Source organism: Rhineura floridana, chromosome 10, assembly GCF_030035675.1.
Source record: "Rhineura floridana isolate rRhiFlo1 chromosome 10, rRhiFlo1.hap2, whole genome shotgun sequence".
NCBI classification, from domain to species: domain Eukaryota; kingdom Metazoa; phylum Chordata; class Lepidosauria; order Squamata; family Rhineuridae; genus Rhineura; species Rhineura floridana.
Window position 1 is genome coordinate 15567230 of NC_084489.1, and position 14126 is coordinate 15581355.

The 14126-nt window shown below is 39.8% G+C and overlaps 1 protein-coding gene across 21 annotated transcripts in view; it reads left to right on the forward strand.

Annotated features, from left to right (window-relative positions):
* The window catches only part of LRRFIP2 (LRR binding FLII interacting protein 2), a 105708-nt gene that overhangs the window by 54379 nt on the left and 37203 nt on the right, over positions 1-14126 (forward strand). For 13 of the 21 annotated variants that reach the window (XM_061586792.1, XM_061586796.1, XM_061586807.1 and 10 more), the window contains 2 exons: positions 4429-4497; positions 7935-8048. The exons of 6 other annotated variants lie outside the window; for them this stretch is intronic. In XM_061586792.1, the coding sequence (XP_061442776.1) occupies positions 4429-4497; positions 7935-8048 (183 nt within the window). The remainder of the gene's footprint in view (positions 1-4428; positions 4498-7934; positions 8049-14126) is intronic. 2 more of the 21 variants (XM_061586794.1, XM_061586808.1) reach the window with 1 other exon arrangement.

The window sequence follows — 14126 nt, forward strand, 5'->3', positions numbered from 1 at the left end:
ATCATCATCATCATCAAGTTTATTGTAGGGCCATAGGCCAACACAAGATACAATACCAAACATTTAAAATATATTAGCAAATAAAAACAGTATTAAAAGTATATAAATATATATTCATATAGAATTTAAAATATAACATCCTAACTGTTAGAGCCATATGACAATGGAACCAATTACCTAGAGAGGTACGTAGTGGGCTCTTCGAGACTGGAGGCATTCAAGAGGCAGCTGGACAGCCATCTGTTGGGAATACTTTGATTTGGATTCCTGCCTCGAGCAGGGGGTTGGATTTGATGTCCTTTTAGGCCCCTTCCAACTCTACTGTCCTATGATGCTATGATTTGACAGAAGAAAAATGTCAAAGGTTAATCAGAAATATAGTAAGTTTTTTTGGCTCTCATTCTGGGAATCTGTGTAGAGATTTAGTTCTGCAAACTGGTGAAGTTTAGACTTATGGCTCCGATCCTCCCCTACATGGGGGGTGGACAGATTAAGATGGTCCGCCTCTGGAGACTAATGGAATTCACTGGATTCCTGAATGCCCTGGGGGAGTTCCCAGTTGATAGAGCAGGTGACTCTGTTGAAGCGCTTGTCACACTGTGGAACAGCGAGGCACGTCGGGCTCTCAACACGGTTGCCCCCGAGTGCCCTCTCCGGCACTGTGGAGCCCGGCTTGCACCTCGGTACACCAGTGAGCTAAGGGCAATGAAACAGGCTGGACGATGGCTAGAGCGCAAGTGGCGAAAGATACCCTGTGAGGCTGATGGGGCACGAGTAAAACATCATAACCATGCCTACTGTGTGGCGGTGAAGGGGGCAAAGAAGGCCTACTTCTCTGCCTCCATCGCATCCTCAATTAGCCGTCCAGTGGAGCTTTTCTGTATTGTCAGGGGTCTGTTAACATCAACTGCAGGAAATGGAGTTTTAGACCCTTCAGAGGCCCAGTGTAAATTGTTTGTAAGGCACTTTGAGGGTAAAGTTGCTCACCTCCGTAGCAGTCTTGATGTCCAACTACATATACTGTAGTCCCCAATGAGGTGTCCAGTGCAACGTCTGCTGCAACTTCTTGGGAACGGTTTCAGTTGATGCGGCCTGATGACGTGGACAAGGCACTTGTGATGATGCGGCCAGCAGTTTGTCCTCTCAACCCTTGACCTTCTTGGCTTATTAAAGCTTGCCAACGGGGTCTGACCGAGTGGATCCAGGGTGTGGTCAACACATAATTGTGGGAGGGAGTGGTTCCAGCTGCCTTGAAAGAGGCGGTGATTCCTAAAAAAGCCCACCCTGGGCCCATTGGTTTGTGACAACTACCAACGGGTTGCAAATACCCCTTTCTAGGCAAATGCAAATACCCCTTTTTAGGGAAGGTGATTGAGAGGGTTGTGGCGCAGCAACTGCAAGTACTCTTGGATGAAACAGATTATCTTGACCCATCCCAGTCTGGGTTCAGGCCTGGTTATGGGACTGAATCGGCCTTGGTCGCCCTGATGTATGACCTTTATCGGGAGAAGGACAGGGGGAGTGTGACCCTGTTATTCTTACTTGATCTCTCAGTGGCTTTTGATACCATTGACCATGGTATCCTTCTGGGCCAACTTGGTGAGATGGGTATTGGAGGCACTGTTTTACAGTGGTTCCGATCCTATCTCCAGGGTTGTTCTCAAAGAATAACATTGGGTGACTGTCTTTCAGACCCCTGGCAGCTGTGCTGTGGGGTGCCGCAGGGTACCGTCTTGTCCCCCATCCTGTTTAACATTTATATGAAGCCCTTGGGAGCAGTCATCAGGAGATTTGGGGCAAGGTGTCAGCAGTATGCTGATGATACCCAGCTCTATTTCTCTGTAACATCTGAATCGGGAGAGGCCGTACAAGCCCTGGACCGCTGCCTGGACTCGGTGGTGGGCTGGATGAGGGCCAATAAACTGAGTCTGAATGCGAGCAAGATGGAGATGCTCTGGGTTGGTGGTTCCTGAGTTCGGATAATTGGTCAGTTGCCTGCTTTGGACAGGGTCATACTCCCTCTGAACGAGCAGGTCCGTAGCCTGGAGGTGCTCCTGGATCCATCTTTGTCGCTAGAGGCCCAGGTGATCTCAGTGGTTAGGAGTGCCTTTTACCAGCTTCAGCTGATAAGACATCTGCAGCTGTTTCTGGACCGGGATAGCCTGACCACTGTTGTCCACGCACTGGTAATCTACACACTGGATTACTGTAATGCGCTCTATGTGGGGCTGCCCTTGAGGTTGGTCCGGAAGCTGCAGCTGGTGCAAAATGTGACTGTGAGACTGCTCACTGGAGCAGGGTATTGCCAACATGTCACTCCGCTACTGAAAGAATTGCACTGGCTGCCCTTTTGCTACCGGGCCAAGTTTAAGGTTCTAGTTTTGGTGTACAAAGCCCTATACAGCTCAGGACCAGGATACCTGAAAGAGTGTCTTATCCCTTACATACCCAGTCGATCACTGCGCTCTGCAGGTGAGGGCCTCCTGCAGGTACCATCTTATCTGGAAGTTCGTTCTGTATAATATAGGAAATGGACCCTTAGTGTGGCATCACCTACCCTGTGGAATTCCCTCCCTTTGAATATTAGCCAGGCACCATCTCTGCTATCTTTTCGGCGCCTTTTGAAGACTTTTCTTTTTCAACAAGCCTTTTAAGTTGAGAGCTATCCCAGTCTGTGTCTGTGTCAGAATTGCTTAATATGTTTTTTAATAATGTTTTTAAACCCTTTTTTAAAAAGTTTTTTAAATGTTTTTAACGCTTTGTCTTGATGTATTTTAAGATTTGTTTTTATGATGTTTTAAAGTGTTTGTAGTGCCTTTTTTGCCTCCCTGGGCTCCTGCTGGGAGGAAGGGGGGGATACAAATCAATCAATCAAATAAATAAATAAATAAATATGCCTTTGAATGTGGAATATGAAGCATCTATGTGCTTCAGCAGTAGTAGAAGGAAGATAACTTTCAAAATTACCATAATGCTAAAGGAAAATTGAAGGAAAATGTTAATGTTTCAATACATGTATTGAAGCAGACACTCCCCACTGTGTCTTTTACCTAAGATTAGTTTTTGAGTCAGTTTGCTCAGGGGTTTATGAGGAGCAGAAAGTGCTTTTCAATTAAGCACTATGAACACCTTGACAGTGAAAGACAGGAGTGGGGATTTGGCTGGCTCCACTCCCCCACAGGCCAACTTTGATAGGTCATGTGATTAACACCTGTCAAAATTCAAAGGGGGTTCTACCCACTGCTCAGCAGTTAAAGGGAGCCCTTTTGAAGTATCAGCAGAGGGGGAAATGCTCCTAAACATGGAACATTTTCCCCTTTACAGAGAAATTGATTCAAAATGCTTCCTCTGGGCCTTAGTGGAGCTGATGCAAACTGATCATTGTTGCTGCACTTTGAAGCCCCAAGAGTCATCTGTCTGTTGCCTGTGCAGAGCTGTCTTCAAGGGCCAATAAACAGTTGGTTGTTCATGCTTGTGCTGTTCTGTGAAGCCCTCATAATTGGAAGGTCCCTACAATCCCCTTTTGACCCAGCTATGACTTGCCCCACACCTGTTGTCATGGCTTGGCCAAATCAGGAGGCCTGGTGGTCTAAATAGGCTCATGGGCTTAGAGGTTCCTCATCCCTATTGTAGGAAGGGCTAGGTAGGAATATGGAAAGCATGTTAGGACTTAATATTCCCTGTAACAGTCTGTCTTCCCAATATAACATAGGGGAATTTCTCTGTGTCTGGATGTAGTATCCATGTAGGGAACAATCAGAGCCAAATTGTTTAATTGTTTACACTATCCATGACATTTCACTTTGTCCAGTAAACCATCTTGAATTACTATGTCATGGTTGATCTCTGACATTTATGACTCTCACTAAGAGACCGATGAATCTTGCTTTGGACATTACATCAGAAAGGCAGATGACGTGTACTTTAAAAGTGAAATAGCTTTAATTTCTTTGGCATGTTGCACTTGATTTTCCATGACTAGGGTCATAAAAGTCAGAATCAGGGTAAGCAAGTCATGTTCCCAAATTAACCTCTTTTATTTGTATAATAAATTAATACTTTCCGTTCACTCCTGTCAGGGAAAATAAAAGCACATAGAGATATCATGGTCAAACTTGTATTTTACCCCAATACTTCGTAGTTTAGTCCACACTAATTGATTCTGCTGGGGTGTAATGTGTTTGTGTGCAGTGTTCAGAGTTGCACTGTTTCACTCCCCCTTGGATCCTTATTCTATGCTCTGTATGCAGCTCCTTTTGTAATAAAGATGGGGTTTTTGCTATTAACAGTGGTGTCCTCAAGGAATTGTGAAGATATTCTTTCTTGGCATGTTTAATTGTCATTAACATTGTGTGTTACTTAATTTTGATCCAAACAAATGTTTATCTAACCGTAAGTTAGTTAATTACTTTTCTTTGAATCTTATAGTTTACAGATGATGAAGCACGGAGCGTTGCATCCTGTGACCGTGCCATTCGAGGGAGGAAGGATAGTGTGGTGAGCAGGGTTGCGTGATTGTGTTATGTGTTCTGATTTTATGAACTCTAGTACATGAAGTACCGCAGGTCTGAGTGTGAATGAATAAGCTAGGTGTTGCTCTTCACATTGTATGTTCATTTCAGTATGAAGTAGTTTTGTTACCTTTTAAGACAGAATTGCATGATACATGTGGCTGTCAGCTCAGAAAAATATGTTTGTGTTTATCTGGTATCCTACAGAAAGTCCTTCTTCATTGCATCTCACCAAGTTTATCTCTATCGTATAGAAAACCGTTACTACATATACATCCCACACATCACAATAAAAAAGAGGTCGCTAGTTTTTCTTTTGTTTTTTTTGTCCTTGATATTTTTGTTAAAGTATTCCTCTATTTAAATTGGAACAGAAAATCAAAACAAAATTTAAATACACAGAACATCAAAGATAAATTACATAAACAGGATAGATTAATTATAATTAAGCAAATATGGAGGATTGGATCCAAAGGCTCCTTTCATTGGATGGAAGGACTCCCTTTGTCAAAGGAAAGAAATGTTTGGATCCAATAAATACTTTGGAAAAGATTTCACAAAACCGTTATTGTACGATTTCCAAATACCTGGATCTTTTAACCTTCTCAGTTACTGTGGGCTGTGCCCAGTGTTGTTGTTCTGTGAGTGGAACAGACTTCTGCTTGTGCTGCAGGATTTCACTTTTCCATCCTCTTCCCTGCGGCCTCCCATGCATCCTCTGAATCTACCTCAGAGGGTTGGGGACCCTCCAGATGGGATTTTGAGGAACCCTGGGGGCATACAGGAAGGGGAAATCCTTTTTTGCCAGCCACATCTGTACTTTCTCTGTACCCAATGTCAAAATTGATGTCGTGTACAGCAGGTGGACTTGTCTTGGGGCAAATGGGGAGAGCCTAATTAGGCCTGATGGCTGGAGGTTGTGACTGCTGTCCTAGAATCTGCAGTGTCCTACCTAACCCAGTCTGGAACCTCATCTCTGTTAAATGTTTTTATCGCTGATATTTTTGTTGTGAAATTGCTTTGAGATATTTTATGGGAAGTGATTACCAAATGGAAATAAATAAATAAGCTCAGGGATAGCCAGTGTGGTGACCTGCAGATGTTGTTGAACTGCAACTCCCATAGCCTCAGCCAGCACAACCAGTGGTCAGGAATGAAAGGAATTGTTGTCTGACAACATTGAGGGGCATCAAGTTGGCTACCCCTGTGTTAGCTAATAAATAAAGTGACTTACTTTCTATATCTTAAAGTAATAAATTTTCCAAGGGAATATTTTAGTTAAAATGTGTATTCCAGTACTAGGTAAACTTTAAATTTTATGTAAAAATGATATTACTACTAATCACAATCTTCTCTAAATCTCACTAAATGTGTGTGTTTTACCATAATGTAGAATATTCCAAATGCTCTCTAATAATTATCTAAAAAGCATTCATTCTCTTTTATTTGTAAGTGATTTTTATTTTAGCAGGAATGAGTAAATGAAAAGTTGTTGCTCAGTTGTAGATACTGGGTCATCTAAATAAAATTAAATGTACTGCCTTCAAGTTGATTCCGACTTAAGGCGACCCTGTGAACAGGGTTTTCGTGGTAAGTGGTATTCAGAGGTGGTTTACCTTCCTCTGAGGCTGAGAGGCAGTGACTGGCCCAAGGTCACCCAGTGAGCTTCATGGCTGTGTGGGGATTCGACCTGGTCTCCCAGGTCGTAGTCCAACACTCTAACCCAGCCTTTCCCATCCAGTGTGCCTCCAGATGTTGTTGGACCACAACTCCCATCAGCCTCAGCCAGCATTGCTAATGGTCAGGAAAGATGGGAATTGTAGTCCAGCAACATCTGGAGGTACACTGGTTGGGAAAGGCTGCACCACTATGCCACACTGGCTCTTGGTCATCTAAATAGTCTGCCTCAAAGCTGATGGGACATGATAGGTTATATCCAACTGTCATACTTGGAGTAGACTCTTTGAAATCAATAGATTTATTTTAGTTCATTAATTTCAAATGGTCTACTCAGAGTATGGCTCAATTGGATATCACTAAATGTAATAGAGGCTATTTTCTTAATTGTGACCAAAACCTCCAGCCACACAGGTGGAATTACTAGATACTTCCATAGAATGCAGAAATCATTTAGCTGCGATTCTGTGCAATGCCAGCATGTTCCTAGAATAGTTATATATTTAATTTGAGAGGTATGAAGTAAGCTTAAAAGTTACTCTCCCTGGGATTTGTATACTATTATGTTCATTAGACAAAAATACGGTATTCCACATTCTTTTATTTAATTTTAAATTTAATTTCCTTTCCACAATATGCCACTTGATACATTGTAGAGAAATTCCTTTTCTAATTGTGAGCTGGAGGATTTTGTCTAGGATTTTATACTGTGTGCTCAAGGGTTGTGAAGATGCTTGCTATAGCAAAGTGATATCCATGTAGAAAATGAATTGTTTGATGTGGCAGTGTCATTATCCATGAATAACGTAGAACTTCATGTGTAATTGAAACACATGATGCAAAACTTGTGGAGTTTTTTTTGTAATGTGCTTAAGACTTTTAATGAATGTTCTGTAAGAGACTTTTTTGTAATAAAAGTAAACAAAACCTATTTACTTCAGTCTGTATATGACTTAAAAAGTATTGCTTGGGGAAGGGTAAAAATATTTTATTATGGAGATTAAATGTTTAGTTTAAGGAGAGAGCTTAGAGTCCTAAACATGTCAGCTTTGTTTGTAAAACCTTGCTCTTGATCATACTGGCAAAAAATGCTGATTTTCAGCAGTATTCTTAAAATGTAGCTGAATGTGACCATGAGATACCAGAAGTGGTGTGGCCCTAAACATAATCCCCTAATGAGAGTTATCTTCCTCTGCCCTAGCCTTTCAGGCTAGACAGGTGTTTCAAAATCCAGTAGGGAAGACCATTATATGTTCCAACAGGGACAATCTGAGTTGTGTAGCAGTACAAGTGCAGAGGTTTAAAAACCATTTTCATTGTATCCTTCAGTCTAATCAGCTTCAGAGTTTTAAAGATTAATTCATACATGTGGTAGTGCCATGAAATTCCGTCCATGCAAATGTCCTCAGGCTCCCATCTGCTTGAAACTACATGGGGAGGTAATATTGTATGAAACAAATATACATTAATGCATGAGATTGTGGGAAGTTGGTAACTGTGGTTAAGCTGTTTTTCAGTGTGAAATCCCAGGGTTCCATAGAACACAGTTTGAAAGCCATACGAATATCAAAGTCCTTAAGGTTTTCCCAGTCAGAAAAGAGAGAGATCTTGCTTTTCAAAGGAAAATCTCATCTAAAACAATTTTGACATAGCAAAAAAAAAAGCACATGATCAAATTTCATTTTATGTATCTGAAATGTTTTATTCTATCATTTTTCTCTCCATCTGTGGTCTTTGTCATTGAAGTCAACTGACTTTTCTGATCACAGTGAAACTGCAGCTGATTATTTTAGCCGTCCTAATCGTAGGGGAAGCATTGTTTCTGACTTGGATGATGTCAGCATTCCAGACATGAACAGTGTGAGTGTGATTGATATCATCCAGTTGTCATTGCTGTTGCTTTACTAATGACTATTCTTTTTCTTTGAAAAATGTCTTGGCATTCTAGTAATGTTTTCTGGTTTTAGTAAAACAAATGTTGCTAGCAGTCTAGAATGTACCATATTAATAAGATTTATTTGAAATATAGAATCCAACCTGCATGGCTCAATTCTTATATCTTAATCTTAAGAAGGAAACAAACCAGGTACATATGCGGTTGGAGGGGAAGATTTTCCTGCTCAGTATGCATACCATCGTTTGATGTTTGCATGCAAAATACTTCTTAATTGCCTTATTTACACACATTTCATGAAGCGCCTGTAAAAAGTACTTAAATTTTAAAATGATATTGAAGATAATTGTATATATTCAAATTGCAAGTAGTGTGATGCTATTAGCCACAAATATACATGATATTCATTACAACCTTTGAATGATTTAAAAAAGTTTAACTATAGTGTTGTGTTCATGGTAGAGTTCTTGTTTGTACTTACAGTGCCTGGCAAAAGTAATCAGACCCCTGACCAATGCGATTTAAAAAAGTTTAACTATAGTGTTGTGTTCATGGTAGAGTTCTTGTTTGTACTTACAGTGCCTGGCAAAAGTAATCAGACCCCTGACCAATGCGCTCATGTTACTGAATTACAAATGGTACATTGTAATTTTGTTCTGTATGATATTTGATAAACACTGAAACTCAAAATCAATTATTGTAAGGTGACATTGGTTTTAAGTTGGGAAGTGTTTGTAAGAAACATAAAAAACTGAAACATGTTGCTTGCAAAAGTATTCAGGCCCCTCCATTAATATTTGGTAGAGCCACCTTTCGGGGTAAGTACCAGCTCTGCACACAGTGTTGGAAGGATTTTGGCCCATTCTTCTTGGCAGATTCACTCCAGGTCGTTCAGGTTTTTTGGACGTTACTTGTGAACCACAATTTTCAAAGAGTGCCACAGATTCTTAATGGGATTGAGATCAGGATTTTGACTTGGCCACTGTAGGGCATTTACCTTTGTGTTCTTGAGCCACTCCAATGTTGTTTTGGCCTTGTGCTTGGGATCATTGTCCTGCTGAAAAGTTCCATTTCCTCCCAAACTTCAGTTGTTTAGTGGACTGAAGCAGGTTCTCTTGCAGTATTTCCCTGTATTTTGTTCCATCCATTCTTCCTTCGATTGTAACAAATGCCCAGTCCCTGCTGAGAAGCATCCCCACTTCACTGTAGGGATGGTGTGTTTTGAGGAATGGGCAGTGTTAGGTTTGCGCCACACATAGGTCTTTCAGTTTTGGCCAAAAAGCTCTATCTTGGTCTCATCTGACCACAAAACCTTTTCCCACATCGCAGCTGGAGCACTCTCATGCTTTCTGGCGAACTCCAGATGTGCTTTCAGATGGTACTTGTTGAGTGACGGCTTCTTTCTTGCCACCCTCCCATACAGGCCAGTGTTATGCAGAGCTTTTGATAGGGTTGATTGGTGCACCATTACTCCACTCCCAGCCACTGAACTCTGTAGCTCCTGCATTTGTATTACGTTATCTCTCACTTCTGTAGAATGCTGTTTGGTCTTCATTTTCCTTCAGATCCACAGCCTGACCAATGATCCTTCAACAGTGGGGTTTTTATCCTGACAATGTGACAGCAACTTTAATAGCTGACAGGTGCAGGCCAATGGTAAGGTAATTGTGTCCTTGATATGGCAATTCCTTTCATCTGTGTAAATTTGGAGCTTTCACAACTCGGGTAGAGTACTTATGCAGGCAACATGTTTCAGTCTTTTATGTTTCTTATAACCATTTCCCAATATAAAGCCAATGTCACCTTACAATTGATTTTGAGTTTTGTTTCAAAATCAAATATCATACAGAACAAAATTACAATGTACCATTTGTAATTCAGTAATATGATAGCATTGGTCAGGGGTCTGATTACCTTTGCAAGGCACTGTATTTCATTTGCTCTTGGATCACTAAATAATTATCTCTAAAGAGATTTTTCTTCTGTGCAACTAGATTCTCATTTATTATGGTAGATTTTTTTCTGAACAGGTTTCCATAGGGATTGGGAAGAAGATTATATTTAATGTAGTGAATCTTGGACAAATATAGATACAGGCATCAGTTCAAGCCTTTGGTTTTAAGATGGTGATTCAGCAGAGAGCTCCCCTCCTAGCTATCAACTTACTGTGGAGGCCATCAGAGGGAGATGAAGCAGCACTTAGGCACCCCCCCCTTACGCCTGGGTACCCCTGCCATGTTTATCTAGCAAAATTATCCTGTTACGTATATAAGATTAATTATCTTTTTCCACACTGCCTTGGGAGGGCTTTGCCCTGAAAGGGGTCATATAAGTTCTTAGAATGATATTAATCTTTTAGCCATGTCTCCCTCCATTCTTTGACACTTCAAAATCTGGTTTCAAGTCTTCTTGGTTAATAGTGAATTTTGATCAGCATTTATTGTGGTTGAGATCAGTGCTGTAATCCTTAATCATGGTTAAGGCTAGGTTGGTAGGGCAAATTCGTGCTTGAGAATGGAAGGGCTGGAAAGAGAAAATATTTATCTGCTCCTGATCTCAACAATTCCACTTCTTTTCTCTTGTTTTTACTAACTCTTAAAGTGGCCAGGAAAAGACTAATATAATTGGAGGAACATGAAAACCAGATCATCTTGACTGGTCTAGTCATAGCAAACCAAATGGTCCAAGAAAATTTGTAATAGGATTTCTCACCAAATATCAGCAAATATCACCTGAATTCATGACTCATGGTATAGCAGGATTAGTATAGATGATTCACCAGTCATGGCCTAGCATCTGCTATTGACCATACATAATTGTAAACTGTGAGCAGGGTTGAAAGAGCTCTGGAACTATATGCTGACCTCCCTTTTTTTCCTGGTAGTTGTACTTCATGAAATGGCCACTTCAGTGGCAGCATTTTGGAAGACGCTGAGGCTGTTGCTGGAAGTGGGAGGTTTAAAAGCTTCTGTGTGTGTCTGGTCAGTTAGCATCAGGGATGGGGAATAATGTCTATATGTTGCTAGACTACAGCAAGGCCAATGGTCAGGGATAGTGGGGGTTGTAGTGCAACACCCCCATTCCTGCTCTTGATCCAAACTTACGTTTGTATAAAATATCCAAGTTAGTGGTAATAGATACACTCTGACTTTGGGGCAGATGATTCAAACGCTTATGTTAAATTATGATATGCAAAGCTAAATACATTTTCCTTTGTTCAGAATGTATTGTATATTTATTTTTGGAAATTAGCAGTTGAGTAGCATGTATAATTTCATTGTAAAATTAGTGATAAATATTTATGGATGGTTTCATTTGATTGATAATCCTCTGTAGCTAAAGAATATCCACTGTGTCATTGTAGCGGTAATAACCGCATCAAGACACCCACAAGATGTTAAAAGAAAATCTCACTATTTTAGTATCTGTTGGATTGACTTTATTGTATGAGCTCATTGGAAAGGTATTTATAAAAGCTATAAAGCATAATATGATTCTTGGTGTTTTGTGCAAAACCTGAAAGTTCAATTGCAGACACCATTTTGGGAGGTGTTGCAACATTATGTGGTTAGTTACAACTGCTAGCAAGTAGGATATCGGATCTTCATTGTAGCTTCGTTCCTTACTTTTCCAACAAGTAGGTAAAAATTATGTCAGTAGGAGCTAAGTAACTGGAGATACAGTTACTACAGACATTTAAAATGTGGAGAACTACACAACCAACCTTTCAACTCAGCATTACAAGAAAATGACATACAGATGCATCCTGCCAGTAACATCTGTTAGCCTTTATAGTTCAGTTAATATGTCTGACATTTTTGGAACATGTGAAGAAAGTCTTGTGGCGCTAATTCAGAATGTTTCTTGACATGGTCCTTTTCAGGCCAGTGCAGCAATCAATAACCTCCAGAGAAGAAGCCCTTTTGAATATTGGATCTTATGTTCTGAACATGCTACATAGCAATTGGTGTAATCAGCTCCTTTACTGATGGAACGGGTATTCCTGATGTGAAAAGTTTTCTATATTATACATTACAGACTCATGAGTTATCTCTTCCAACATGTGATAGAGGCTCACACTTGTACAGTTGTAGCACTGCAGTACTGCTTCCAAGAAGTTTTATTTGAGAAATACAGATGTGCACAAAGTCATTTTCAAGAAATTCCGAGATCTCCAAGCTAAGTCTCACTCTTCCAGAGCTTGGAAAAATAACTTTTTTGAACTACAACTCCCATCAGCCCAATCCAGTGGCCATGCTGGCTGGGGCTGATGGGAGTTGTAGTTTAAAAAAGTAACTTTTCCAAGCTCTGCACTCTTCTTAGGTACATGACACTGTCAGAACACATGTGGCCATGATAGAACAGTGCAATCTCTTGGACTAAATGGAACCATTCAACTCGCAAAAAAATAGGCAGCATTTCACATGGCATGCTCGTACATAAAGATGGATGAATGTGTGTTCCTGTTCGTTTCATCTGTCAAGAATGGAGACTGGAATTTGCATATTGCATTTGCAGAGAAGCTCCTTAAGTGTATATATGTGCTTAGATTTGACCAACTACTCTGATTGGTTGTCTGACCTTACAGTCTAAGAATTTGAGGGAGGAAAGTGGGTGGTTGAAAGGCCATGAGTTCCTTTCTATGTTCTTGATGTTGATAAAACTCGAGAGCACAAAAATAAAGTACTAAAGATGGCTAAATTAATAGTAGGCATTACTCAAATCTTAATGAGCAGGCATGCCCAGCATCCTAAAGCTGCTGTTGTCTTTTTATAAGTACGTCAGAGTTGCAGATGAATTTTGGGGAAAACAAGTGTGGCAGATATGTCAAGTTCATATGAAATCACAAAGCATAGTCTTGCCAATTTTTTTTTAAAGATATCCATGGATAGTCTCTAAAAGGTCACTTACACCTGCCATCAAGAGGGCAAACGATCAAGCACTCTTGCACACCTAGTGTGATACAGCAAAACCAACCCTTCTTTCTCCATTAGAACAGGCATGGATAGTGACGCATGAAGCAAGTTATGTGCCTTGTGCTACTGTATAAGTTCTACATTTGATCAAATGATTGTGTGTTGAGAACAAGTGTTTCACCTGTAACTTACATTATCCTGAGAGACATACAGTGAACTCCTTTGTGATTATTGGTTTCCCAGTGGAAGTTACAAAAAGATACTGATGATGATTACAGTGATTGAGTCCTAACATGAGTAACGTCATTGCCTAGTGATTACTGAGATAACGTACCAGAATTCTGTAATACTGTACAGTACAGTAGTGCAATATGAAACTTATTTGCAAAAAATGTTTCAGATTGCGCTGTATTACAGAATTCTGGTACATTATTTCAGAAAAAAATATTGTTACATTTTGTTGTGAAGACTCGCAGGATTACATTTGTTCCCTCGTGTTTGCACACAACAAAACTATCACTAGAAGTATTTGTCCAATTTGTTGAAGCTTGATTCCTTGGAATAATAAGGAACTAAGAAAAGTTACTTTCTTAGCAATTATTTTAAAAAGAAGGTGTTGGCAATTAATATTTTTGGACTTGTATCTAAATAACAAATATTTAATTTATTTGCAAATCATAATTATGAGGCATGCTTGAGAGAGTGGTATTCAACTAGAGGCTCATGAATCAAATGAAATCATTCATATACATTTTGCCACAAATAGGCTTTTTTTCATAAATTGTGCTTTGTGTCTATAATGTAAAATACTGAGTACACCAGATTTAGAATTACTTGTCTTTCTTGGTATTAATTGCAAATACTGAAATCTTCAGGACTCACAAGTAAGAGTTTATCACTTAACTCTGCCCAACCCATTTACTACTATATTTTCCTTTTGAAAAGTGGAAATGGAGAAAAATGTTCTTGTATTACTAAGGCAGATATGTTCAAAATATACAACTTTGTGAATATCCAGTAGTCAATATATTTTATTTTCGTAAAAAACATGTAAAAATATTACTGAAATTATATTCAGTGGATTTACTTTGTGCCATTGGTAATAGGTTTGACAAAAGGCTAGCCTAA